Source organism: Candoia aspera, chromosome 12 (assembly GCF_035149785.1).
Source record: "Candoia aspera isolate rCanAsp1 chromosome 12, rCanAsp1.hap2, whole genome shotgun sequence".
Classification (NCBI taxonomy): Eukaryota; Metazoa; Chordata; class Lepidosauria; order Squamata; family Boidae; genus Candoia; species Candoia aspera.
Genome location: NC_086164.1, coordinates 17,575,961 through 17,602,780, shown reverse-complemented (window position 1 = coordinate 17,602,780; position 26,820 = coordinate 17,575,961). Strand labels below are relative to the sequence as shown.

The following is a 26,820-nucleotide window of genomic DNA, read 5'->3' as shown; positions in this document are numbered from 1 at the left end:
AACAATGAGTCACCACTGTGTTAAAGAAAAGTGAACTGTATGAAGGTAGGATAAAGCAAGTTCAACAAAATCTGCAGTTTCAAATAAACCATCACTTGTTTTATAAAGCATTGCTGAGAAATACTACAAACCTAGATGTTTGCCCTAATCAAAATGAAATATTGCAAGTTTGGAGTGGCATGTGGGATAACCCAAAAGAACATAATAAATATGCAAAATGAATGAACATCGCCTCAGTAAAAATGGATGATACAGTCCCAAGATCAGAAATGATTAAAAAGCAAGCAAAGAAGGTTAAGAGCTGGATGGCACCAGTATATGGATTTTGATTTAACATCTGACTCTGTGCAAGGCTGGTTACTCAGTTTAATGAAAGATTACAAATTGGAAATGTTGAAGAATGGATAATAACCGGTCATACATTTTTAGTAATAAAAGACATAGGCAGGAGTGTAGGTGCAAGCAATCACAGACCAATTACTTGATTACTGCCAATGTTCAAGCTGCTAACTGATATATTAGCAACTGTGATCTCAAGTCACATATCCAAAAGTTCATTGCGTGAACCTGAACAAAAAGGTAAATGCTGAAATTCACAAGGGACAAAAGATCATCCAAATGAAGACAAACCAACTTGCAAATGGCTTAGAAAACAATTTTAATGGAAAATGGTAAAGAAATTGGGAACGTAACATCAGGAGAGGAATTTTTCAAGGGGATTTATTGTCTCCATTGCTTGTTGCTATCTCCATGACACTCTTCACTCATGTTCTAAATAAAAGAAAGATATGAACTGTCAAGAAACCAGAAAAATACCCTACCTGTTATACAGAGATGATATGAAGCTATATGGAAAATCAAAATCTGTGTAAGCACTGGCACATTCAAGCATTCACACTAACAGTCTAGAGTCCAAGCTCCTTTTACTGTTTTAATGAAGCGAAATGACCAGCACTAGAGCAAAGCTGCAAATGGGAAGTACCCATGCAAAACCTACATTTAAAACCACATTCACAAAATTACTTCTTCCCCCCCACTCCCCACTAAAGCATGTCACCCCCCTTTCCCAATCCAGGTGGCTTGCTGGTGTATCTCCTCTCACTGGCCTTGACCTGTGAACACCATAAATCCCTAGCCATAATAATCTACTTCACACCCCAACCCAACGCCCCCGTCCATCTGGCGACACGGAGTCTCTTCCCAATGATAAGGGACCAAAGGAAGATGCTCCAATAAGGGATTCTGCTAACCTTTTGATCGGAGGGATCTGACAATCTGAAGTTGAATCCTTACTTAATAGGGTAAGGATATATACTGAGGATATCAAAATGGAATTTGGATTTGACAAATGGGTGATGCTCAGCATAAAGAAAGGAAAAACTGAACAAAATGAAGAGGTACCGTTCAAAAATGGGAATGTTGTAAAATCTTTGGCCATGGAAAGATACAAATATCTAGGAATACTGAAATAAGACATTTTGTATAATGAAGTTAAAAAAAAACAGTTTTGAATATTTAGTGCAAAAAATTCTCAACTCAACTTAAATGGTAGAAATATAACAACATGTGTTCATGGTTTTAACACATATCTGATGCCAGTATCAGGCAATTAAACTGGAGACAGCTGAATTAGATCATTTAGATGAGAAAACCCCAAAAACTGATGACAATGCATCATGCACCGCATTCATGAAATTAGGTTGATTGACTATAATTAATACAAAAAATTGGAGGCCATGGTTTACTGCAAGTAAAACAGACAGTTGAAGAAGAAAAACATGGATTAAATAATTACATCAAGGCAATCAAAGAGAAAATACTCATCTCAGTTTGCAAAGAAAACATCCTGAGCATAACAGAAGCACAAAATGACTATAAAAGTAAATTGTTGGAAAACCTTTTAGAAAATTGGAGATATAAACTATTGCATAGCCAGGACTTACAAGAAAACTGAGAATAAAGGGGACAAAATCAGTGGTTACAAGCTGGCACCAATAAGAAGGAAACAGAAGGATTAATTTTTGCAGTTCAAGAACAAGCATCACAAATAAATGTGATGAATCAAGGATTCAACATGGATTGAACAGCAGCAAATGCAGATTTTATAAAGAAAAGAAACTATGGATTATGGAATTAGTGGATGCAACAAAATTGCTCAGACTGACTACAGTGTAAACAACTTCAGGACAGAAAAGTCATTGTGGTCCATTGGTATCTGTGCAAAAATTGTAAGTTTTTAGTTTCCCGAATGTGATATAATCACAAAATTGAAGAAGTTGTTGAAAATGATCTTGTTAAATTTTAATGGGATAATTAGATACAAAGAATGCCATCTAGAACATAACACACCAGATACAACAAATAATTGAAAAGAAAAAAATTGTAGATGCAGCAATACTTAGGAACAGCAGGATTGAGGGAAAAGAATAGGAAAAAAATTACAGAATATAAAGATCTAACAACTGAAATGGCTAGATTATGGAAAAGATGCTGCAAAGTTGTCTCAATAGTTATTGGTGCATTGGGCAGAATAACAAATTAAGCAAATGTTTACAAGAACTAAATATGTTGGCTACATCAGCTGCGGATTTGCAAAAAAAACACCACCTTGCTGGGCACATATGATATCTTACAACATGACTTGGATAATTCCCAGGTACCCAGCTGGAACTCAAATTTCGAATGAACACCAGTGAAAGATGTGATTCTTTTTGTTTGTTCTTGGTTCTGTATTATTCCTTGAAGAATTAAATAGATGAAGTGTTTTTGAATTGTGACAGGGTAAACAATATGTTTCATTAATCACTAAATAAATGCATGCCTTTGAAAGGCACAATAGATCTATTCAGCAATGAGGTTACATCCCCAGGTGGCCAAATTCCAAAATGTTTGGCCTAATGCTGGGTTGAGAAGGTCATTTTAATGCTCCAAATGGCAAACCAGGTGGTTTGAATGCATTGGTTAGAACTTTAAGTGAACATGACCTCCTAAAACTCCCACCACAAACATTGGACTGTTATTCCTATGGATTCCAGCAGGTGCTTCTGGAATGGGGTGGCATGTTGCCTTTAGCTGTCAGTTCAGGAGGAGGGAGGGGGCTTCACTCAAAGTGATGTTCACAAGGCAACTGGTCAGCTGGCCAGCCAGCCAATGAATGGTGATACAGTGCCTCTGCTTTTGGGGACGGGGAGCCAAGGAGCACTGGAGAAGGGAGTGGGCAACTTCTTCTCCTTCAAGCAGTGAATCTCCCTTATCCATGGAATTCCCTCTCCCAGTGTTGCTGCTTGACCTTTTGACCAAGAGCAGCCCAGGAATGAACCTAGAATATTGTACATGCCAAGTAAGTTTTATACCACTGAGCTAAGTTCCCTATTCTGTACATCGTACTGCAAGGCCCTTCAAGGTAGTCCAGACAAGAAGAACAGCTATGAGTACTAGTTCTATCTTTCTTGTAAGGTTACATTAACAGAATCTTGCAAGACTGAAAGTATTTCTCCTCTCCTCTCCTTTTACTCTCCAGAAATCTAGGGAGGGTCCCTTCTGAAATGCCTGCCCTCCTCCTGTGGGCTGAGATATCTTTTACAGGTTGATTGTCCAATCTATGGCTCTTCCTCCTGTCTCCCAAGATCATTCCCCCATACCATTGCATCGGAAGAGTTAGATTTTTCCTGTTCTTGTAGGTTAACCATAAGGAATAAGAAACACCCAATACTCTGTGAATGGACGATGTGCTTTGGAATACACATCCAGAATCCTTGACAATGAGTAAAAGTGCTTTGCAAATGTTCAGAGCTTTCTTAGCAGAAAAATTATTTAATTTATTAAATTTGTTGTAGTTGACCACTCCATTAGACTCTGGGTAGCTTACAAAACCCAGAAAACAATAAAAACAAACCCACATAAACAGGCAGCCTGGACTAAAACAACTATAAACTATTCAAAAACATGACAGGGCTCCATCAGGAAGCACATGATCCCCAGGCCTGGGAACACAGCCAGTCTTAAGCACTTTTGGGAACCCCAGGAAAGAAGGTGTCATCCGTATCTCTTGAGGGGATGCTGTTCCATGGCACACTTCTTTGGTCCCTCAAAATGGCAATATTTACTTGAAATAATGCAGTTTGTTCTAGGTATGGGATTGTGATTCTTGTTAGTAGATATTTCCACCATAACCAGGTACTGAAGGCATCATAACATTCTAAACCATCACGCCTGGGTTATATTGTCTTTTTCTTCCTAACCCCTTTTCCTTCCTACATCAACCATTCTGGGAAATTGTCTGGCTGCAGGGTACCAGGTAGATGACTTAATTAAATCTTAGTAAATAAATAGCTTTGCTGGGATCTTTCTCTTCTGCCTGTGATCTTTAAGCAAGTCCAGGCGTTTAGGAGCTGTAAGCAAAAACACTTGGCCGTGGCATTCAGCTTGGCCCCCAATCAGATTCAGGGTGGAAATTAGCGGTTCATCAATTCCCTCCCCGCAGCTACGAGGCGGACTTGATTAGAAGATCCTATCCCTGTTTCAAAATGAGATTTTCTTTCCTCCGCCTCCTTAATGGAACTGTGCTCCCCTCCCTTTTCCTTTTCTTCCTTTTCTCGAAAGAACCTCTTGAATGAAATATGAAGCCTCTTAATTTTTAATAGCAATGGCAGATTTGCAAAATGAAATCATTTCATTGGGCACAGACCCAGCTGGAGTTGCAGGAGAAAAATGAACTTGTCTTCTGACAGAAGGGATAAAAATCTCTGCCTGCTCTTCTATGGTTCTTGCCCATGGTGCTGGGACAAGAGCAGACTGGCCAATCCCATTGACGACATGTATTAGAGCTGGTGCCTTCTTAAATGCACTGGTGCAAGGGAGCCCAGGGCAGGTTAAGTTTAGGCTGTGACCCACTTTCTTGGGCCCTAGGGAGGAATGAGAAGTCTGTGGTATGGGAATTTTTAGGCAAACAAACTGGGAGGGCTTTTATAAGCAGAAATGTGGAGTATGAATTTAATAACACAGATAATGTAAATAAACCAGTTTTAGGGAAGTAAGTCCAATGAGCATGAACAAGCCAAATTTTAATCTTTTTGCAAACCAAAAAAACAGCACCAGCAAAAACATAGGTACCTATTGCAGGATGTGCGTCTTAAAGAATGAGTGCATTGGAGGAATAAAAAGCCTGCAGCTTAGGAGATGGAAACCCCAGCAATGCATATAAGAGAAGTGCATTAATTTGTATATTTGAAAATGTGTGTGTAGTGTTTTATGCCATGTTTATTGGGATTTGATTGGGTTTTATCGCCATGTTGTGGTTTTCTTTCTGTTTTTGTTTTTCTCTTTTTCTTGTATGCCACCCAGACTTCTTCAGGACAGGGGTGGGTCAAGCAAGCAAACAAATAAATACACATAAGCACAGGTAGAGTTTGCAAAATGAGAATTTTGCAGAAAGTCATCTTCCCCCTCCCCACAAAAAGATTGTCCCAAATTATCTCTGCCTCACCTTTAAGAAACACATAAGGGAGGCACAAAACAGTTCACTTTACCAGATGTCCTCCAGGTATTTTTAACTACAAATCCCAACATACCTAGGCAGCATTGAGAGGATGAGATCCATAATCCAGCCCTTGGGAGGCATTTAATGCAGAGAATGCTCATTAGACTAAGATTCTAGAAGACGGTTAGTAAATTTATTTGGTTGAGACCTGAAGAGTATATTATTAAAGTTAGCATGGGGCCAGAGAACCATGGACTAGGAGAAAACATGAAGACTTCTGCCCTTTTGGTGAGTTGAGGATGGCAGAACTCCAGTAGCAGAACTGGATTTGAAGTTGTAATCAGAGGAGTTGAAATAACACTGGACTGACTTGAGGAATATGTGGGTGGTAGTAACACACCTATTAAATATTGGTGATGACCATTCTTTTTGAGAAGACAGTCATGATATTTATGCCTCAGTAACAAGCATCTTGGAGACGTTTTCCTGGATGTTGACTACATTAGTCTTCTCTAACCTGAGCAGCTTCCAAATGTGTCTTCAATTCCCAGGAGTCTCAGCAACCCCCATGCTAGTTGGAGAATTCAGGGAACCAGACTCCGTACATTTGGAAGAGCCCAACATTGAAAAACATTGAGCTTGATCAAGAATTAGGAAAGTATTTGAGAATGGAGACTGCATGTTTTTCTTAGAGGGCCAAGAGAGAGAGATGGCAGGGTGATTGCATGATGATATCATGCAAGAGGGTCAGTTAAAGACTTCTGCAGGTGGGATGTCAATTTGAGTTGTTCTAAGGTAATCTGAAAGGGACGTGGTGGTGCTGCAGGTTAAACCACTGAGCTGCTGAGCTTGCCGATCGGAAGGTCGGCGGTTCGAATCCGCGTGATGGGGTGAGCTCCCGTTGCTAGTCCCAGCTCCTGCCAACCGAGCAGTTCGAAAACATGCAAATGTGAGTTGATTAATAGGTACCACTTCGGCAGGCAGGTAACGGCATTCCGTTTAGTCATGCCGGCCACATGACCACGGAAGTGTCTATGGACAAACGCCGGCTCTTCGGCTTTGAAACAGAGATGAGCACCACCCCCTAGAGTCAGACACAGCTGGACTTAATGTCAAGGGAAACTTTTACCTTTACCTAAGGTAATCTGAAGCTTCTTGCACCTTGTTTTATTTATTTGCCCCAGCAATTTTGGTGATGGGTAGTGAAAAAAGTTCCAGGGGAACTCTGAGGCCTGCAAAACAGATTAGGGGCTGTGTATTTCTCACAGACCATAGATTGCCCCAGGCTTGATACAGCAAATCCTTTCTTTTGTTCTTCCAGTTGCCACTGCTGTCACTTGTTGCAATTGTACTCATCTCCACTTCTCCTTTTTTTCTCTCCCCCTCTCTCCTTCTCTCTCTCTCTTTCTCCCACTCCAGTTTGTTGCTCAGCCCAACTGCCAACAACTACTAGCAACGCTTTGGTACGACGGCTTCCCCGGATGGCGGCGGAAGCATTGGGCGGTCAAACTTTTGACCTGTGTCACTATCGGACTGCTGTTTCCAGTGCTTTCTGTGGCTTATTTGATCGCACCTAAGAGCAGGCTGGGGCTGTTCATTAAAAAGCCATTTATCAAGTTTATCTGCCACACGGGCTCCTACCTTACCTTCCTCTTCATGCTACTGCTTGCATCCCAGCACATTGTCAGGACAGACCTGCACATGCAAGGACCTCCTCCTACTGTGGTGGAATGGATGATCCTCCCCTGGGTTTTAGGTAAATCAATGAAGGCACTGAGGGTTAATGAGGACTGCTTGCAGATTGATTTTGATTGGGATGTTGCTATCTCCATGTAAATAAGTTTGGCAAATAAGACACTTCAGGACCAACAGCTGCTGTCTCTTCTATGGGAAAAAAGGCCACATCCTTCTTACTGTCTGTTGCAATTTTGGAACATCCCATCCCATCCCATCCCATCCCATAGGAGTAGAACCTATGGAGACACCAATGAAAACAGTTGGCAGCTGTGAAGGACAACTCAGGATCAGTGGCATTGTCAGAGAGGGCACTGGGATCTATCTTAGTGAGGTTGTGTAACTGAATGAGTATTGACCTGTTTTGTATGGAGAGGTCCTCAAATTCAGTCCCTGGCAACTCTGAGTCCATGTAGGAAATTATGGGAAAGGCTTCTGCTATAACCTTGCAGAGATTCAGAATGGCCAAAATGGGTTAGGTAAACATACAGTTTGACCAGGGTCTTCTGGTGTTGCTTATGAGTCTTGTGGCTCTTGAAGCATCCAAATACAGAACATCCTGTTCCATGGAGAATTCAGATTATCGGTGTTCTGACATCAAAACCTTTAGCATATCTCAGTCTAAACACTGTTGGACACTGAACTGGGTGGGATACGTGAGTTGCAAGACTTCTCTGCACCATTCTGTAAGCCATGTTCCCCTGATATCCTCCAGATATGCTAAGATGACCACATCCAGAATTCCCATGAATTTCCAGGAACTGAGTGAGTAGTAGTTCTAACATATCCTTGAGGGATTAGGTTGAAAGGTACCATGCATGAGATATAGTGACAGCAGTTGGCTTAGACAGTTATTGAAACAAGATTATTTGACCAGCTGAAGGAGAACTCAGGTTAATTGAAGACTGGCATCCCTGATAGTAGAATGCAAACTCCAGTTCTGGAAACAGAAGGGACAATTAGAATGTCTATTGTTTTCCTGCCCTGTTGTTTAGGCTTCCTGAAACATCTGAATAGTGTGTGAAACAGGAACAAGATACTTGATGTAGATATCCTTGAATCTGATTTAGAGGACTCTTCATTGAATTAGAAGGATTAAGATGGTGAAGGTAGATATTACATCTAGTAATATCCACCCAGGAATCTTATAGATAAATTCTTATTTTTTTAGCATATCTTATGTTGCAATTTATACTTAAGAGAGGGATCTGTGATTTTTTTAAATATTGGACTACAAGTGTTATTATTAATGATCATGCCGGTTGGACCGTCAAAGAGCTGGAGATCAAATAATATGTGAAGGATGACTGGTTCCTCATCTCTGTACAGTAGTCTTGATGTTCATGATATTTTAATGAAATATATGAACACATGTTCAGTCAATACATAAATTTAATTGACTGATTGACTGAATGAGTGAGTGATTTGACCACCCAACTCACAGAATGTGACTCTGGATGGTAAACAGCAATAAAAGCAAAATCACCATTTCCCAACAAATTTACTATAAATATATGTATAGCAAACTTTCTTTTCCTGATTTGATTTGTTTCTTAGCATTATATGCTTTCTTTCTTGACATTGCCCAGCTAGATAAAAGGACCTAGAAAACCATCACAAATTTAAACAGGGTTGGACCTGGTTAGTAGTGGGATGGAAGACTACTGTATCAAGAAATCCTAGAGTTGTAAGTTAGCAAGGAAGTTGGGGAAGAAAATTCCTGGGAGAAGGCAGTGGCAAATCCTTTCCATATTCCTGCCCAGAGAATTCCACGGGCCTGTTATGAAATCTCTAGCAGTTGATCTCAACACAAAGATTTTACTTTTCTTTGCTTTTGATGTTAAGTCAAAGTGACTTCATTCTAATGGTAATTGCAGTTGGCTTATTGCACTTAAGATGGTTATGCTGGAAACCAACACATGATCAAAGAAGTGCAAGGGGAGGAGATGAACAGCTATAGATTTCACCCATGGCTTCCTAATACATATCTGATGAACCTCCTCCAATTATATCTATGTGACCAGTGAATCCATGGTACAAATGAAATAGAAACCTGGGGGTTTCTGCTATGTAGCTGGGAGTCATAATTCCTATGCTACACAAAGTCAAGTAATGTCACAGAGGCAGTATGCAACCCTTTACTCAGGCTGCATTGCAGTTAATGTAAGCTAACCAACAGCTCACATGTGGATCCCAATAATACCAATCGAGCATATTTCAGGGAATATTCTTGGATGCAAAGTTCCTTATAAGAAGAGAAAGTAACTGTAGATAAGCTACAGTCTAAAAGCACCCTACAGTTGCTAAATTGATTGATTGAATATGTGCCATCAAGTTGGTATCAACTCTTAGCAACCACATAGATTTTTTGCAGGATGATCTCTCTCTAGCCTGGTCCTTCGGATCTTCCAACAGTCAGTTGCCAAATAATGGTGTGCTTAAAATGCTGAGTTGAGTTTTATGGACATGTTTTGGTATGAAAAAATAGGGGGAGAAATTGTTACAGACATGATAATTTTGCCATTTTTGTACCATGTAGCTGTTGTTCATTGTTAGTCATCAATTCACATGACTATATTTATACTTTATAAATATATTTCTTGCCTCTGCCTTGTTGCATTATCAAAGCCAGCTGAAGGTCAAGTTGGCAGAATGGTGATATCACAGTATTTCCCTCTAATTTTCGTGTATTACTGAACCATTCATTAAATTGTGAAATGGCATGCAAAATAAAATAAAGCATAAGGTACTGTAAAAAGAGTTCAATAAAAAAATATAGTTAAAAAAACCAGGCCATATAAGAAACATTAATAAAGACAACAAATACCTTGTGTGTAGAAAGGGAAGACCTAAGCAAGGGAGAATATATTTAATAAATGTCAAAAACACAGTGCAATGTAGAACATGGCATTTTAGCCAATTAATTTGACTTTGAGTCTACATAAAGACAACCCTGAGTGATGGCAAAGATTTATTCTGAATGGAAAAACCTTCTTTTTCTTTTACAGCCTCTGATTATTCTTGAACTAATAATATGATTCCTGTTCCATTTTATTTACTTTCATCGAATCTATTTTTAAAAACAAAAAAGTTTGGAGTGGATATCTGAGGGGTTTTTAAATAAGGAAATGAAGTGAAATTGTTAACTGTAATTCCTCACTTCAACAGCTCTTAAAAATAAATCAGGGACCGAAGGGATTCTTCACATTGTAACTTTGACGTGGCAGTTGGGTGAAAGAAAGTTGATGCCTTGCATGGTGGCCCACAAGCTTTCCTTATTCAGTATGTTACCCACTCTTCTTTTTTTAAATCTTTTTTCTGCTTTTGAGAAGGAAAAAACCTCTATGTGTACATACACACACATACATTGAGAATCAGGCAGCATACAAGATGATGATGATAGTGATGGTGATGATGGTGGTGGTGATGATGATGCCAATGGTGATGGTGATGATCTCATAGTTCCAGTCTGTTTTTTAAAACACTTTTTAAAAAGTGTTTGTCTTACATAAATAATAATATCTTGAGATTATTGATCACACCGGAGAGTTAGAGTACAATTCCCTGCAAATAAGTTAATTGGAAGAGGGAATTTTTTATAAAATGTCCCTTTGATTAAAAAGGAAGAGTCATGGAAGGTGCTGTCACGTTCTCTGCAGACAACAGGACAGTAACTATAGTAACAATTCTATGATTACTCACAATAACTGTAACTCATGGGTTTCTGCATCAAAAGATCCTCTACCATTTTAGTTGTGCCGGCAAGAAACTGGGGGTAGCAAAGGGAAATTTTGCTTGATTCTGGCAGCATGAAACCAGCTTCTGAACTGTAATTCCAAAGGGTCAGAAATAGAAGAAAGGAATTGAGATTGCAAGGAAATGTCTCCTGTTCTACTGTTTTTATTACTATTGTCATTAATGTTTCCTCTATATTGAATCCACCCAGGCTGCTCCCATTTCTCTGTTGGCAAAGCTGCAGGCCAGACCTTGACCATCTCATCACTAAATAAGTGTAAAACAGCAGTTCCCACCCATGAGAATTTCACTGAAACGTTTTTTCTTTGCTAAAATAAGCCACTTTGCTTTCACCAGATGAAAGGGAACTCGGGGGGGGGGGATAAAGCAGATTAGTTTTATGACTGAGACTTTCTAGCCCAAGGCTATTAAATATTTGTGCAGTCCATAAAATAAATAAAGAAATGAGGTAGTGATGAGATGCAAGCCAACAGGAATCTCATTAGTATAGGCAGACTTGATCAATGGCTAGAAATGTGTGGAGTGGTAGAAAGAAAAGAGATGAAGCATCTTGGAGAGCCTTTGCACATTTTTACACTGATTCCTTCTTTATTTTTTCCATTCCTCTGCTCTTTTTCGATCTAGTTCTTCTTGAAGACCCATGCACATAAAATTGAGAAAAACCTTAAAAAGTAACAAATAGTAATTAAAAAAAAAAGAATTGAGCAGCAGTCCAAACAATCACTGTCATTAAACCAATCAGAGTGATTCACAATAAAAATCACAGCAATTACAGAGGTAAAAACAATCACACAGTTATGGGATTTTAAAAAAAAGGGGAGAATTCTCTGTTTTCTCTGTTGATTGTGTTTAGTAAGGTTGTATTTAGAACTCCACTGTCTACTGAGTTGGACCATCTGGACAACTGTTGCTCCATGGTTACTCTCCAAGGACTGCCCTTCGCCACACAAAATCCAGCAGAGGGATGAAACTCTGTTTTGGGAGTTAGCCTCCCCAGACTAACCTGGTTTCAACTCATATTGCTCTGCCATCATGTGGCTAGCCGATCTTGATACAGGTAGTCCCCAGCTTACGAATGAGTTCTGTTCCAAGGTCTGACCTGAAGCTGAATTTGTATGTACTGTAAGCCAGAACAGTATTATTGTATAATACTCTATAAATAGTACTGTGTAATTAACTCGAACCATTGTGTATTTTAACTCAAATCATTGTGTATTTAACTCGAATTTTTGTGTTTAACTTGAATTTTGCTACAGCGTGCTCTGTTCTTAACTACAGGTCGTCCTTAACCCAAGGCGATCTTAACTCGGGGTAGTCAAAATGAACCATCAGAGATTACAGTTGCTTGGAGATGGAAAAGCCTGAATGAACTGTCTCTAAGATGAATCACTTATTAGAAAAAAATATTTCTCTCTCTCTGAAAAGTTGCATGGAACATCTGCAGGCAAATCCCAATGTCACTCTCTGAACTTTCATCTTGATACAAAAGAGTTCATATCCAGTGACTTTCCATCTTTTCGGTTTGAAGGCATAGCACAGTTACTACACTGGTGCGGCCCCTTTCATTTCAAGCGACATTTTACGTCTTTGTAATAATCAGTTTTGAAAACAGCCCGGTTGTGTTTGATAGAAAAATAGGACCAGAGGGAGAAAACAGGATGGAATCTGGTGTTTCCCAGCTGCTATGTTTTAATTAACTTTTCCAGTGTGTTCTGCTTTGGTGCCCGGTAACAGTGACTTAAAAGAAATGAAAGTTCTTTTTTCACCCCTCCCCCCTTACAGGCTTTATTTGGGGAGAAATCAAAGAAATGTGGGACGGAGGCTTCAACGAATACGTGCATGACTGGTGGAACTTGATGGATTTTGCAATGAACTCTCTCTACTTAGCAACCATTTCTCTGAAAATTGTCGCATATGTCAAGGTACCCTAAATCAGTGCAGTGCACATATTTCTTCTGCATTACTTTTTATAATTCTTCTGTTAGATGACAAGGAAATTGCTTTTGATTTTTTTTTTCCCCTCCAAAAAAACGGAAGGAAATTTCTGCAAACTCCTAAGGATTCTGGCATTGAGCTTCACTCTTAGATGGGCGTGTGTTTGTGTGTCTGTGTGCTTGTGTTGTCTTTCACTGTACAATCCTCTCTCAAGTGCTCTGCTGTTTGCTTAGTTTCCCCGACTGCCATTAAAACCCAAGGGGAGTATAACAGAGAACAGTGACAGCACTGAATGGTAGCTCAGAGCTATAAAATAAGATCAGAGACCACAAAAAGAAATGATAAATGTATTTTAAGGCAAACTGAGAATGGGAGGGTGAAAAATGGAAGCTCTGTTTGCAGAGGAAATAAACAGGAGGGAAATAGGAAGATGGTTTTTGGACAGTTTTACTATTAATAAGCAAATGTGTATGGCCTCCATGGCCTGATGTATCCACTCAGTGACCCTTAAAGGACATGGTTTGTTGCCAAGAATCCCTGCAAACTCTTCTGTCATTATCCTTCTCTTTCTGATTCAAATCCCTACCTCTTCTTAGTCTCAGCTTCATTCAGTGTAGCATCTTGGTTCATTGTTACCACCCCAAGATTACCCTGGCTTAGGAATCGTTCTTCCAATAAACCATGATTGCAGATGCTGATTAGGATGGGACCCCTGGTTTGCACCAAGTTCAGGTATTATGGTGTGTTCATTGGTTTAGTCATTTAAGAGTTGGAATGCTTCTTCTTGAAACATGTTTTGGGAGCCTGCTTACAATTAATGTGTAAAAGCATATAAAACTCATGTCTGAAGCCCAAAACAACAGCCAGTGAAAGAATTAGAACAATCAATACACTGAAAACAGCTGCTGGACCACAGAAACTAAGTCAGCAGAAATAAAATTAAATGAAGGCCACATTGGAATGTGAAAGGGAATAAAAATTAAAATGTCAAAGCATCTTTGGTGCCAAAAAGGTAATAGAATAAATGCCAAGCCTGCTTCCCTATAAAATGTATTCCTAAATTTTGGGAGGGGGTGGTTATTACTACAGTAGGCAGTGATTAGCCAAAGTCATTAATTCCCATCCATTATTACATCAGCAAATGTCATGATTTAATATCTTAACCATTGTGACTTGCCATCAACTTGGGTTATTGCTATAAAACCAAGGCAGAAGAAAAATATTATTTTTCTTTTGTTTTATTACCTTAATCTGTGAAGTACTTTGAGTTATTTTTTTAAAAAAACAGAACAATGGGGCATAATGATTTTGAATCCTTGAAATTGTTCTGATGCAGGAAGACCGTGGGTGCCCAAGAAATTCCAATACCCTGTCCATATGTAATATTTGGCAGGCATCCAGGAAGGGGCTGTAAAAGTGTTTTCCCAGTTTTCTTGGATTTTTTTTTTCTTTTTTGAGTGTATGTATGTGCCTTCAAGTCAGTTTTGACTCCTGGCGACTGCCTGGACTAAGTGCTGCAGTTTTCTTGGCAAGGTTTTTCAGACATGGCTTGCCATTGCCTTCTTCCTAGGGCTGAGAGAGAGTGACTGGCCCAAGGTCACCCAGCTGGCTTCGTGCCTAAGGTGGGGCTAGAACTCACGGTCTCCTGCTTTCTAGCCTGGTGCCTTAACCACTACATCAAACTGGCTCTCTTGGTCTACTGTAACTATATTAAAAATCAGTGGCACAATTTCCTGCCATTTTGAAATCTAGGGAGAACATTGTTTTCAAAACCAACACTCCAGCCTCCAGGACAGAAAAATAATTCTATTTTTTCCCATACTGGAAACTGTTTCATCTATTTTGCATCGTCACCCCACCTGTGGTAACATTTGCTTCCCCAATGTTCAGCGTGGGTCCTGATCACCAAAAGGTTGACTGCCTTTGCATTAGGGTGAAGAAATCTTGTTTGGTCCTCCAAATCCATCTCAGTCCTTTCTTTTCCTTCCTTGGGTCCAAAGGATAAGGAACAGCAGACAACAAAGTGTGACAAATAGTGGTGTCGAGGTCTGGTTTTCATTGTACTCTTGTGAGCTTAGCTCACAGTTTGGGCCTTGGCACCTCAAGGACCATTGTTTGGTGAGAATCAGGCATGACTTGCATGAAAAGGGGCAGAAATTCAAGGTAGAAATCAGCGTACAAAATATGGAAGAGCTTGTTCGATTCCTTCTTCCTATGATGCTACAAAATAAAACAAGGCACCCTGGGTTTATGCACTGCCCTACACCATAAAATGCTTTGTTAGGCTTTTGGCTTAGCGCATGGCGTGAACCCAGCTGTTTGTGGTTTATTCAGCAAAGCATAGTTAATCAGTTTTGGCTGAATCTGATTTCTCATTTTCCCCCAACCTTACCTTTTTTCCTGCTGTTTCAGCACCAGTTTGCATTAAAAAAAAAAAAGATTAGCACAAAAATCTGTATTTTTCCTGTCAATTTTTCTTAATATAGGTGTTTTGTGTCCTTAGAATACAATATATTATATTTCCCCTAATATAACATATTATATACGCTCTCCTAGCACACTTTTCGCATTTTTGTACAAATGGGTTGAACTAAAAAGTGCATCACAACAATTAGGCCAATGCAGATATCAACCTGCAACTATATTCTAGCAGTCAGATGGATTCAGGAAGTTCAAATTGGCTTTCATTAAACTGAGAGGCAATGAATTTTTCTTTTTTCTTTCCTTTTCATGCCTTTGGGGGCAGAAAGTTCCAAAGTCTAAGTGACATGATGGAGATCCAGTTCTTCCATAATCACTGACATATGACTGGAGTCCCCAAGGAAGTCCTATTTTCATCCCTAGAAAGTGTGTGTTTGTCTAGACTGAACACATGCTGTAAGTAGAGTTGGATACGTGTCCCCATCCTCTTACTATTTTCAGTCATGTGTGGATTTATTTTGCAATAGTTGTAGGTCATCCCAATCCCAGTGGATTCTGAAAGGGTATAACAAAGTCACACCCAAATGTAAACAATAATTCATTAAAATCACCTATAGACAATTCAAAGTCCATAGGCTTCCATTAAGCTAAATTTATCCAAGGGCCAAATTGTTTCTGGAACAACATAGCTTTGACTAAGTTGTGAAACACCAATAGGATTGGGATCATCTGTATCTCTGTGGGGGGAGGGGGGCATTACCAAGAAAACCTGTTGTCTGCTCTACCCTCCAGCTACTTCACCAAGTGTGGGGATCTTCAACAGACCCTTGCTTGATTACCATGGTAGAGGGGCAGGTTAGATTCCTGCAAAGCATTGTCCAATGGATTCTGACACTGTGCCATAAAAGACATTTTGCTCTGCTCTGCTCTGCTCTTCCCAAACTTCCACAGTAATGCGACGTTTGGTGGATTACAAAGAATGCTTGCAAAAAATTACGAAGAATACTAATCTTTTTAGGCAGGTGTCTCTGTGAAGTCCATTGCAAATGTTGGGTTCAGCCTTTTGTTTCCAAAGAGGTGGTTCTTGGCATTCTAAAGGATTTCATACATTGGCAAACAAATGACTGTACGATAGAAAGTCAGAATAAGAAATTCTAGCTGGGGAAGGCATCGTCTCAAGTCCTAAAGCCTTCAGGATCCTGAGTGTGCTTTCTCACACCGGATCCCGGTAAAGCTGTTTTCCCTGCCCCAACCAAAGGAGGATACCCAATAGTGGATTAGTGAGATAACACATGTACAACACGCACACACTTTCCCAAACTCTATATATCAAACGGATGCATCTCTAATTATTCACTCATCATCCCCTTTATCTCACCCCAGGAGCCACCATCTACCAGTTGCCACTACTGTGCCCCAGAGAAAGCATTTCATCCCCCTTTTTTGCACAGCGATGTTTTACCAGTTTAAAATCCAAACAGTGCACTTGGTCTTTGTGAGCAAAGTCTCTTTTGACAGATGAATATCTAATACATCATTCACTAATCCAAAAGAGACCCATCAGTTGTGAAATAGCTCTGCAAGCATGAGTAGTGGGCATACATGTACCTTGACAAGGATGTCCACTGCATCTTGGTCCCACAGAGAAGTTTCCTGCAAAGCTTAGTTGATGGTGGTGGGTATTTCAGGCATTTTCAAAAGAGAACAGAAAGGGCTGTGGGAGGCAGAGTGAGTGCTCTGAGTCCACTCTTGTGCACAAAACTCTCAAATAGAGTTGCCAGTCTTAGAGAGACCCTCTTGTTGGCAGAATGCTGGGAAAGCCTTTAGCCCAGGAGAGATCAGAAAAGTCACACACACCAAGCATTTCTATAAAAATAATTTATTTACAGAAAGGAAAACATATTTAAAGGACTTAGCTCTCATTGAGAGCTACCTGGCTTGCTACATGCCGGCAGAGAGAAAAAAGAGGAAGTAAGAAACAAGTCCCGGCAGGTTTCCTCCCCCCAGGCAATTTGCATGAAGCCCGTGAGAGGAGACAATCAAATACAACCCCTTCACCCGGCCAAAATGATTAGGTACAATAGCAGTCTTAATCGTTAGTAGGAAAACCTCAACACCTCTGTCACTAATGGCACAAAATGAATGACAATGGAAAAAGGGAGAAGGTGAGCAAATTGCCTTTCCATCAGGGCCCTGATGCTGGTAACCAAAATGAGAAAACCTGAAAAACTTGCAGTGATAAATGCTTTTAGCTGCAGTTTTCTTTCCCTTGGGGACTATTCCCTGGGCTAGAGTTGAAACCAGGAGAAAATGGCAATTATACTATTTTCAATAGGGCTTTCTCCAAAGTTGGCATTCAGCCACTGGAATTCTCTGCCCCTGAGAGCACTCTTCAATGATGTTCCATACAGAATCAATACTATTTTATTTTAGCAGGCTTTTACCCTGCATCTTGGAGAGCCAGTTTGGTGTAGTGGTTAAGGAATCAGGCTGGAAACTGGGAGACCAGCAGTTTTAGCCTCACTTTAGGCACAAAGCCAGCTGGGTGACCTTGGGCCAGTCCCTCTCTCTCAGCCCCAGAAAGGAGGCAATGGCAAACCACTTCTGAAAAACCTTGCCAAGGAAACTGCAGGGACTTGTCCAGGCAGTCTCCGAGAATCAGACACAATTGAATGGGGAAAAAAAGAGAACTTGAATCTTATCTGACTTGGTTTGCTTCCCCTACCTCTCAGCTTGATTCTAATTATTTGTGTGCTTTAAAACTTTTTCAGATTTTGATGCCCATCAGGACCATTTCAAGGGTCTGTATTTGCCCTTTTCTTGCTTAGCTCAGGAAGTAAGCCCTAGCCACACAGTTCTTTACCTTTTTGTCTGGTTATTGAACACAGATGGTCAAAACATTCTTAGATGCTCTTTCTTGTGCAGTGAAAATATTTGGTACCGTGATGAGAGATTGAAATTCAATCATCTTTAGAGGTATGCAACATGTTTCAAAGTAGAAGTGTTCCAACCTTGAAATGGAGCATTTGGAATGTAACAAAAGTGATCTGGCCTCAAAATGAGTTATTCTGATTTCAGAATGGAGATTGGAACAGCTTTTTTTACAACGGGAACTCTGCCAGTATACTCAGAATGACCTGTTTCAAGGATAGAATGGATGTTCTGAGGTTGGAATATTCATCAGAAAAAAATTGCGTACTTCAGATAATGTCATCTCTGAGAACCAGAAGCTTGCCTGTCCTTCTTTGCAGTCTGCCTTTCCTGTCTGTGCTATTAATTGTCCACCCTACTGCTCTCGCCCTATTGCTTACAACTTTTCCAATATGGTGTTGTAAATCAGATGATCTTCTCATGATCTTTTGGTGCCAACCAGAAATGTTGGGACTACGTCTTCCAGAATTCATGTTGGCCAAATCAGTTGAAAAGTTTGGGAGCTGAAGTCCCAGAACTTCTAAAGCATGTCTAACTCAACGACAATAACTAACATAATGTGACATCAACTCTTAAACTAATTAAATATTGCTAGCATTATTGCTACACTTTTATTTAATAACACACCATTCTGTCATCTAAAATTCAAATTTTAGTAGAGGAATTCTGGGCATTGCACCCAAGATTTTTGAGGACAACAGGCTTATGGTTATACCTGCTCATGATATGTGAAGTTAGCCAATGATCAATTGTTCAACTAATCAGGGTTTTAAAAACAATAATCTTTGCAATTTACAATGAGGTAGGGGGACAAATTGTACTTGCAGAATAAGCAAATTTCCTCTATAACTAACTTCTGCTAAACATTCTACTATGCAATAATTTACTTGCTTCCATAGCTGAATTGTGGCCAATGAGGTCAGTGTTCTTTTATTGAAATCAACTTCATTCCTAAATATTTGAAATTTCAATTATCCAACAATAGGCATTTCCTCTAACTAGCTAGTTGGCAACCAGCCATTCCCAGAAGTTCATATAAGGACAGTTGGTCCATGCCATTAACTGCGAGTGAGGAAGACATCCACACGTCACATGAGTGAGACAGGGGAGGTGCATCCATCTCCATATAAGTGATGTCCAGGTCCCTTTGACATTCACTAGGATTTGGAATGTTGCCTTGAGTATTTTGGCAAGAAAGGGCCAAAAACTACGCAGGACGGGAGAAAGATGCGTCTCTGACATTTTTCTTTTATTAAAATGAGCTCATTAGAGTTTGTCCTTCAGTTTGTTCCCCCCTACCCCCACAATATCTTGGTAAGCAAATGATTTCATCAAATTCTGTCTCTGTTGGATTCAGCAGACACACTGACCACGAGCCAGGCACATTGGGGAGAAATTTGTCAGGGACTGCAAGACATATTTAGTATCCCAGAGCCCTTTTGGCATCTGTTTTAAAGCGTCATCTCACTCTCTTCTTGTAACTTCCAGATAAAGACTTATTGAAGAGTTAAAAGTGAATTTTCTAAGGGCCTTCTACAAATCAAGTTCTATCCATGACATTCACAGATGTAGAGAACAGTTTGAACTGTCAAAAACAATTAGAAGTCATGTAGAAATACGTTTGTACACAATTCCTGTTCCTCTGTGCTTGAAAAGAATTGCTTTTATTTTTTAAAAGAAGTTTAAGAATTCTCCATTCCTATAGCTCAACTGAATTTATGTGCTTGTCAGTTGCAAAACAAATCCATTTATATTTCCCTCAAGGGGGGAGAGGGAAATAAAATATCTGACCTTAAAAAGCAAGCAAAATATTTGCTGTATAGTTCTAGAGTAAAATAATTTCTGAGAGTTTACCAGTGAAGCGGCCATATTGATGTCAGCCATTTTGCTTTCTCTTGAAACGTACTGCTGTCTCTTGGCTCAGCTTCCAATGGGACAATCCTTTACATCAAATGTCTGCAACGTTTTGCTAGCCAATAACCAAAAATGGTTCTTTGGAAGAAAGTGGTTGCGAAGTGATTGGGGCCACTTCATATAAGCCTTGCCATTATAATTGTCATCTGTGCCCCATTGCAAAATGGCAGAAAACCGAGCTGTCTGTTTGTAGCCAGCCTGGCCAGGGAGCCTCTGAATACCAGAGAAAAGGAACTTGGAAGCTTTGTGCAATCCTGAGGCCACATCCTGCTCAGTTCTCCTATACAACATAGCACTGCGGTGGAAAATGGCATGGGGAGAAGAGACATGCCAAACTAAATTGGGTGCCTTTGAATTGGTTTAGGCATTCAGTGACTTCTGTGCTTGTAAACATGCTAAACTGGCATTCAAATCCTCTCTTTCCCATATTAAAAAAAATGGCCATCATGGGATCCTTAAATCTGATGAGATGATGGTAATCATACCCCGAGGTCTCATGGGACAACTCTGAAATCCATTCTTTTTAAAATTTATGTTGCGATTTGATTTGATTTGATTTGATTCTGAGGCCTGCAAGGGCTGTGTGGATGACCCCATGGTTAATGTACGTACATGTTTGTCTGCTTTTAGTACATTCTCTCAGTCCCTAGGAATTATGAATCTCAGTTGAGGAAGGTGGAGTGCACAAATGTTTCCTAATTTCACATATGAACATAAATACAGGACCAAGGAGGAAGAAATCTCCACATTCACCTCAGATTTCATTCTATGTGAAAATGGGTGCTGGTCTGTTGGAACTGCCTAGAGAAATGTGTCTTAGCTGAGATGTTCCAGTATTCTCCAGAGCAACTCAGATAGTTTCTTTAAGGAGGAAACTCTGGAGTTGTCTCTGTTTGACAACCACTTTTAGAGTATTTGCTTGTATCAGAAAAAAATGAAGCTTTGATTTTGGGTTTTGATGGTGAAATGGTCTGATTTAATAGAAATGTTACTAGGGTTTAACTAATGGTAAGAGATTATATTTGTAAATGCATTTATAGCTGTATTGGAGAAGGTCGGAAGTCACTTTCTGTTTTCTTCCTAATTCTGCACTTCTATATTTTTTCTTTTTTCTTTAGTTTTGTACTCTATCTTTTCTATATTCTACATTTTATATTTTAACTATACCCTGAAAATTAGTAAAGTTCTTTTTTAAAAAAAGGAGGAAACCAAAAGTCACAGTAGTTTACTTCAGATTATTTTTCCCCCATTCCCACCACCACCACCCAGATGATTTGGTGCAGCACATAATTTTTTTTGTGTGCAAAATTTTGGTTATTTCCTCCCATGGAAAATGTCTGAGTTGTTATCTTTCAATGACTACAGTGCAAAATACCTCTTGCAACAGTCAATGAAACCTTCTCCCCACTACTCCAAAAAATCTGTCAAAACTCTCCCACTTGAGTGCCCCCATTTGCTTTCCTTGGACATGCAGGCAAAATTCAAGCACAAGTTCATTTCAAGCTCAAAATGTTTTGAGATCCTCATGGCCCTTTTAAGTGTGCTGAGCTCAGAACAAAACTTAAGTGCTCCGACAGTTCTGTTTTGAGGTTCAGGTTGAAATAAAACACTTCAGCTCTTTTGAGCTTTGTTCCAGTGGAACACAGCCAACTCAATTGTTCCAAAGTGACGTTTTGACGGGACTGTTTTGTTCTGCGCTTGAAATAATGCCCTTCCTATTTCATGCACACTCCTAATTACTGGTGGAGATATGCCTTCGGTTTGTTCTTTAATCATCGGATAATTTATCAAGTCGGTCATCAGGACTGTGTTCTAATGGAAGGGAGGGTTAATCCACACATCCTGGTTGTTTTAGTCTGCTATGTGCATGCATTGGGAATCAAGTATTATGAAACTTGGGGGGAGGGAGTCATCTAGAGGGAGGTGCAATGGCACCCTTCCATTTTCATGCAATTTGTCTGGTCTGCCTGCGTGTGTGCACTTGTGTGTGAGAGAGACAAAGCATGGATGAGCGGAACACTTCAGCGACGTGAAATAACATCTCTTAAAGAGTTGACTTGCAAGCATTCACCTGTATTCCTTTCCCCCCCTTCCCCTGTTATTTCTTGCAGTACAATGGTTCTCGTCCAAGGGAGCAATGGGAAATGTGGCACCCAACCCTCATAGCAGAAGCCCTCTTTGCCATTTCAAACATTTTAAGCTCCTTGCGTCTCATCTCCCTGTTTACAGCAAACTCTCACCTGGGACCCCTGCAGATCTCTCTGGGACGTATGTTGTTAGACATCCTCAAGTTCCTCTTTATTTACTGCCTGGTGCTGCTAGCTTTTGCCAATGGACTCAACCAGCTTTACTTCTATTATGAGACAAGAGCCTCTGAAGAGCCCAACAACTGCAAAGGGATCCGCTGTGAGAAGCAAAACAACGCATTTTCCACGTAAGGCTAAGTCACCTGGATTCCCTTGTTGCACGCAAGACTTGAATGTTGTTGTCTGTCTGTTTGTCTCTCTTTCTTGCATAGTCCTGACATGTTGCCACAGCATCTGGGAAGGCAAAAATGGTTTTTCTTTTGTTCATAGTTGAGTGTCGGTCTCAGTTGTCAAGGTGTGAGTTATCTCAGGTGAACATATTGCAAAGGGCAAAGCTGAACTCCAGCATTTGACAACAACTAGACACTCTGGCATTCCAGTTATTAGGCTTAAAAAAAAAATCAGCAGAGCTGCTCTCAAAGAACTGACTGTCCTAAGCTGGCTGTTTGGAGGGCAGCTCTTCATTCAGGTTAGACCTCTAAAACAAAGCATGCTTCTATGACTGAACCATGCAAAACCAAAACTCAAAATCCATCCAAAATGCAGAAATGCTCAGAAGCTCAGAGGAAGTTGCCATTTAAGAAGAACAGCCTCTGTTTTCTTACCAGGGATTCTGTTGTGCTGTTTTTTTCTAGGTCAGTGTGTGTGTGTGTGTGTATTTTAAAGCTAGATTTTAGGGTGTTCCAATGAGAAGCAAGATAGCTGCAAGATCAAAGCAAAGTTCCTTGTGATCCAATAACATCTTTCCAAAACTAAAAATGAGAAATGCGCTCCTTCATCTGCAAAACTCAGACCTCATCACCCATCTCTATCTGAGAAAGGGACAGAGTGAATATTTAAATAAACAACTTTATTTCTATCATTCCTTCAGGGCTGTCCACAGGGTATGGTCCAAAATGTCAAGATGATGGCTGTGACACTGCAGTCAAAGTTCTGCCTTTTATGTGCATCACACAGAGAAAACAGGTGAAGCTCTGATGACACCATTGCAGCCACCATCTTGATTTTTTGGACCATACCCTGCAGACATCTCTGTATTGTTTTTTGTTAGGCAGGGACAGCAGATGGTGGAAAGATATAATCCCAGGACCACCTGTAGTTCCCAAGACTCCTTTTTGCAGACCCCAAGACCTTCTGGGCCATAACTGCTAAAAACTGATGGAACATCTCCCTGTTATTCTGAGCCAGGAATTACAGCCATAAATTAGGGCAACATAGTTAAATAAACAAAAGGGGAAAAAATGGTTTCCCCTAAACAAAAGGGGGGGGGATTCCAGTGGAAAAGTCAGCCAAAAAAAGCAAGTAACTTTAATAGGCTAACCACCACCACCACCAATTCAAACATGTTAGCATTAGATGAATATTTGGGGGTGGGGGATAAAAAGAAAATATTACAAACCCAACCACAGTGAAATGCATAAAAGAACCTGTAAAAATTAACATGAACTATAGATTATAGTAGCAGGACTGGACTTACACCTATGGTGCAAGCTTTATATCACCTGTGATACCATTTGTTTCATCAGAAGTATGATCCCAGAAAGAAGCTTCCTTATAAGCAATCTCTGGATCTGAGTCAGAAAAGAGCAGTGTGTGATACAAAGTGTATCTGATCTACTTGGATAATTACTTAAAAGAGGGGTTATTAGTAGATTCTAGGAATCCTTATAAAAGGAACAAGCAAAAAAATGAATAAATAAAAGTGTGCCATTGACTCAAGAGACCCTGAAGGACAAGGATGTGGCCTTTCTGAATATGGGACATCTGCAAATCTACCTTGGCAGAAGGTGGAGTGTTAGTTGGGCGAGTAAAAATGCATGCTGGTATCTTGGAGGAAGGTCACTAAAAAGGTAAGAAGCCAGGACAGAGATTTGAGGAAAGGTCCCAACACCAGCTGATAAATTCTTTGGCCTTTCAATATCCTATAATAGACGGCAAGATGCTTTAGCCCCTTAGTTTTGTTTTCACATACAGTAGGTTATCCATGTGGCATTTTCTTTCTCTCCCCCTGTGTGTGTGTGTGCACACACACAATAATAAATCTTACAGCAGGTTTCCTTTGTATTAGATATAATCTTCATTAAAGAAAAATTTTAAGAGAATAAAAACAATGCGAATTTTGAAAGAAAAAAGTAAAGGAAGTTAGAAAAGGTAAAAAGAAGGTAAAAAGAAAGGTATAAAGAAGGAAATAGGGAAGGGAAGGGAAGGGAAGGGAAGGGAAGGGAAGGGAAGGAAAGGAAAGGAAAGGAAAGGAAAGGAAAGGAAAGGAAAGGAAAGGAAAGGAAAGGAAAGGAAAGGAAAGAAGTGGCTTCTGGTCTTTTTAACAGCAGTTACAAGTACATTTATATTTTACCCTCCCTCTCTAAGGTTACAACATAATTTCTTTCTGTCCATAGTCAGTCTACCCTTTCTAATAATTAAACCCGTAAATCACAAGTTCATTTTTTTTCTTTTTTCAGCAAAACGTCCATAAGGGGTTTCCAGTCACTAATAAATGTAGTTACTGTCTTTAATCAGACAAGATGAATAATGCAGCAGAGTTTCCAGACTCTTCAGTTGTTAGCCATATCTCTCTAGTCTGATGCTCCTGCACCAAGATGCATTGCACGCTAAAAGTGGAATATTTAGAGTATGTGTGTTCTTCTGCTGGCTAGGTCCAAAATAGAGTTATTCTCCCCCCTGGGTTGTAATACTAATCTTAGCGTCATTTGCTGAGTTAGCTGGCAGAGCAGCTCTCTGAGATGTCGTTGAGAAGGCTGACCTGGAAATCGAGTTCTGCTGGGCTTGCAAAAACCTAGGAGGGAGGCATCCGCTGGATCCAGTTTTAGGCAGGATGAGCAACCTGCAGGACTGCTGAGATCTGACACAGGGCAGCAGTTAACATCTGCAGGGTTTGCATTGACCCTTTGCGTTAATCGTCCGGGGCACTGTTTTGAAAGGATCAGAGGAGGGAACGTTGACTTGACTGGATACAATCCTCAGCTGAAGGAATGGGAAAATGAAATGGAAAGCAGCAAAGTCAGAGGACTGGCAGATTGTAGTGACATGAGGGAGGAGTCTCAGACAAAGAAAACCCAACCTAAATTCACCTCCATATCCATAGTTAATCAAGCTCCATTCTATTCCTGCTGCTCTCAATAGATTGCGTGGACTCTTCCATATTTAGGCTTACCCTGGCAAGTTGAGTGAGCAAAGCTGGTGTGATTAGGTTAAGATTCAGGGCTCTGTTTGCATACCGTGATTGGGCAAGTGATTTACACCCCACTCTGTGCACCAGCAGTGCCCATAATTAGTTGTTTTTGATTATCCTCTCGCCTGCTACCAAGGAGGCACCTCCGGATGTTTTCCCCCTAAAGGTAAAGGTAAAGGTTTCCCTTGACATTAAGTCCAGTCGTGTCCGACTCTAGGGGGCGGTGCTCATCTCCGTTTCAAAGCTGAAGAGCTGGCGTTTGTCCGTAGACACTTCCGTGGTCGTGTGGCCGGCATGACTAAATGGAACGCCGTTACCTGCCCGCCAAAGCAGTACCTATTAATCTACTCACATTGGCATGTTTTTGAACTGCTAGGTTGGCAGGAGCTGGGACTAGCAACAGGAGCTCACCCCGTCACGCGGATTTGAACCGCCGACCTTCCAGTCGGCAAGCTCAGCAGCTCAGCGGTTTAACCTGCAGCACCACCAGAGTGAAATAAAATGTTTAAACTCCATAGTGGCCTAATCAGAGTCAATGCCACCATAAGTCAGGTCTGAGGAGGGCTTACCCACCCTAACTCTCTGCTTTTTGGCAGCAGACCTGTGCAGCCATGGGGTTAGAGGGGAGTAGAAAGGACATAGAGGCAGAATGACTAGAGCTATCATGTTCTTTAGGCCACTCTAGGACTTAGTTTCTGTTTGTCAATTGGATGGGAGGTATTCTTCTATCAGTCAAATGATACTCCTAACCAGGGAGATTTAGTTTCATTACAAATTAATCCCAGCTGTTTGGTGTTAAAACTACTACCTCTAAGCTCCCCACTCCCAAGACTGGGTTTGTCTGATCACATGGCACATTATTTTTAAATCAGTTAAGGATGTTATAAACAGAGTCAGTGTGACAAGCAGATCCAGAAAGTTAATTGAATTAACTGAGTATAATTAAGTCGCGCAGAGTCACTTGCTGAGATGGGCAGCTATAGAAATTGAATAAAATAAATAAATAAAATAAAGTCAAACTTGGGAAATAGTTTCATGTGGATAGAGTCACAATGAGGTTTAGTTTTTGGTTTAGCAAGTTGTTGAACCCAACTGTTTGAGGCTTAATCAGCAAACCATGACTTAACACAATATGTGAATCCAATCACAGAGCA

At 40.2% G+C, this 26,820-nt stretch overlaps 1 protein-coding gene across 1 annotated transcript in view; it reads left to right on the top strand.

The window, feature by feature from the left end:
- The window catches only part of TRPC5 (transient receptor potential cation channel subfamily C member 5), a 132,269-nt gene that overhangs the window by 69,275 nt on the left and 36,174 nt on the right, over positions 1–26,820 (top strand). Inside the window, exons 3-5 of the mRNA XM_063313359.1 lie at positions 6,899–7,235; positions 12,752–12,891; positions 22,282–22,604. Coding sequence (XP_063169429.1) covers positions 6,899–7,235; positions 12,752–12,891; positions 22,282–22,604 — 800 coding nt within the window. The remainder of the gene's footprint in view (positions 1–6,898; positions 7,236–12,751; positions 12,892–22,281; positions 22,605–26,820) is intronic.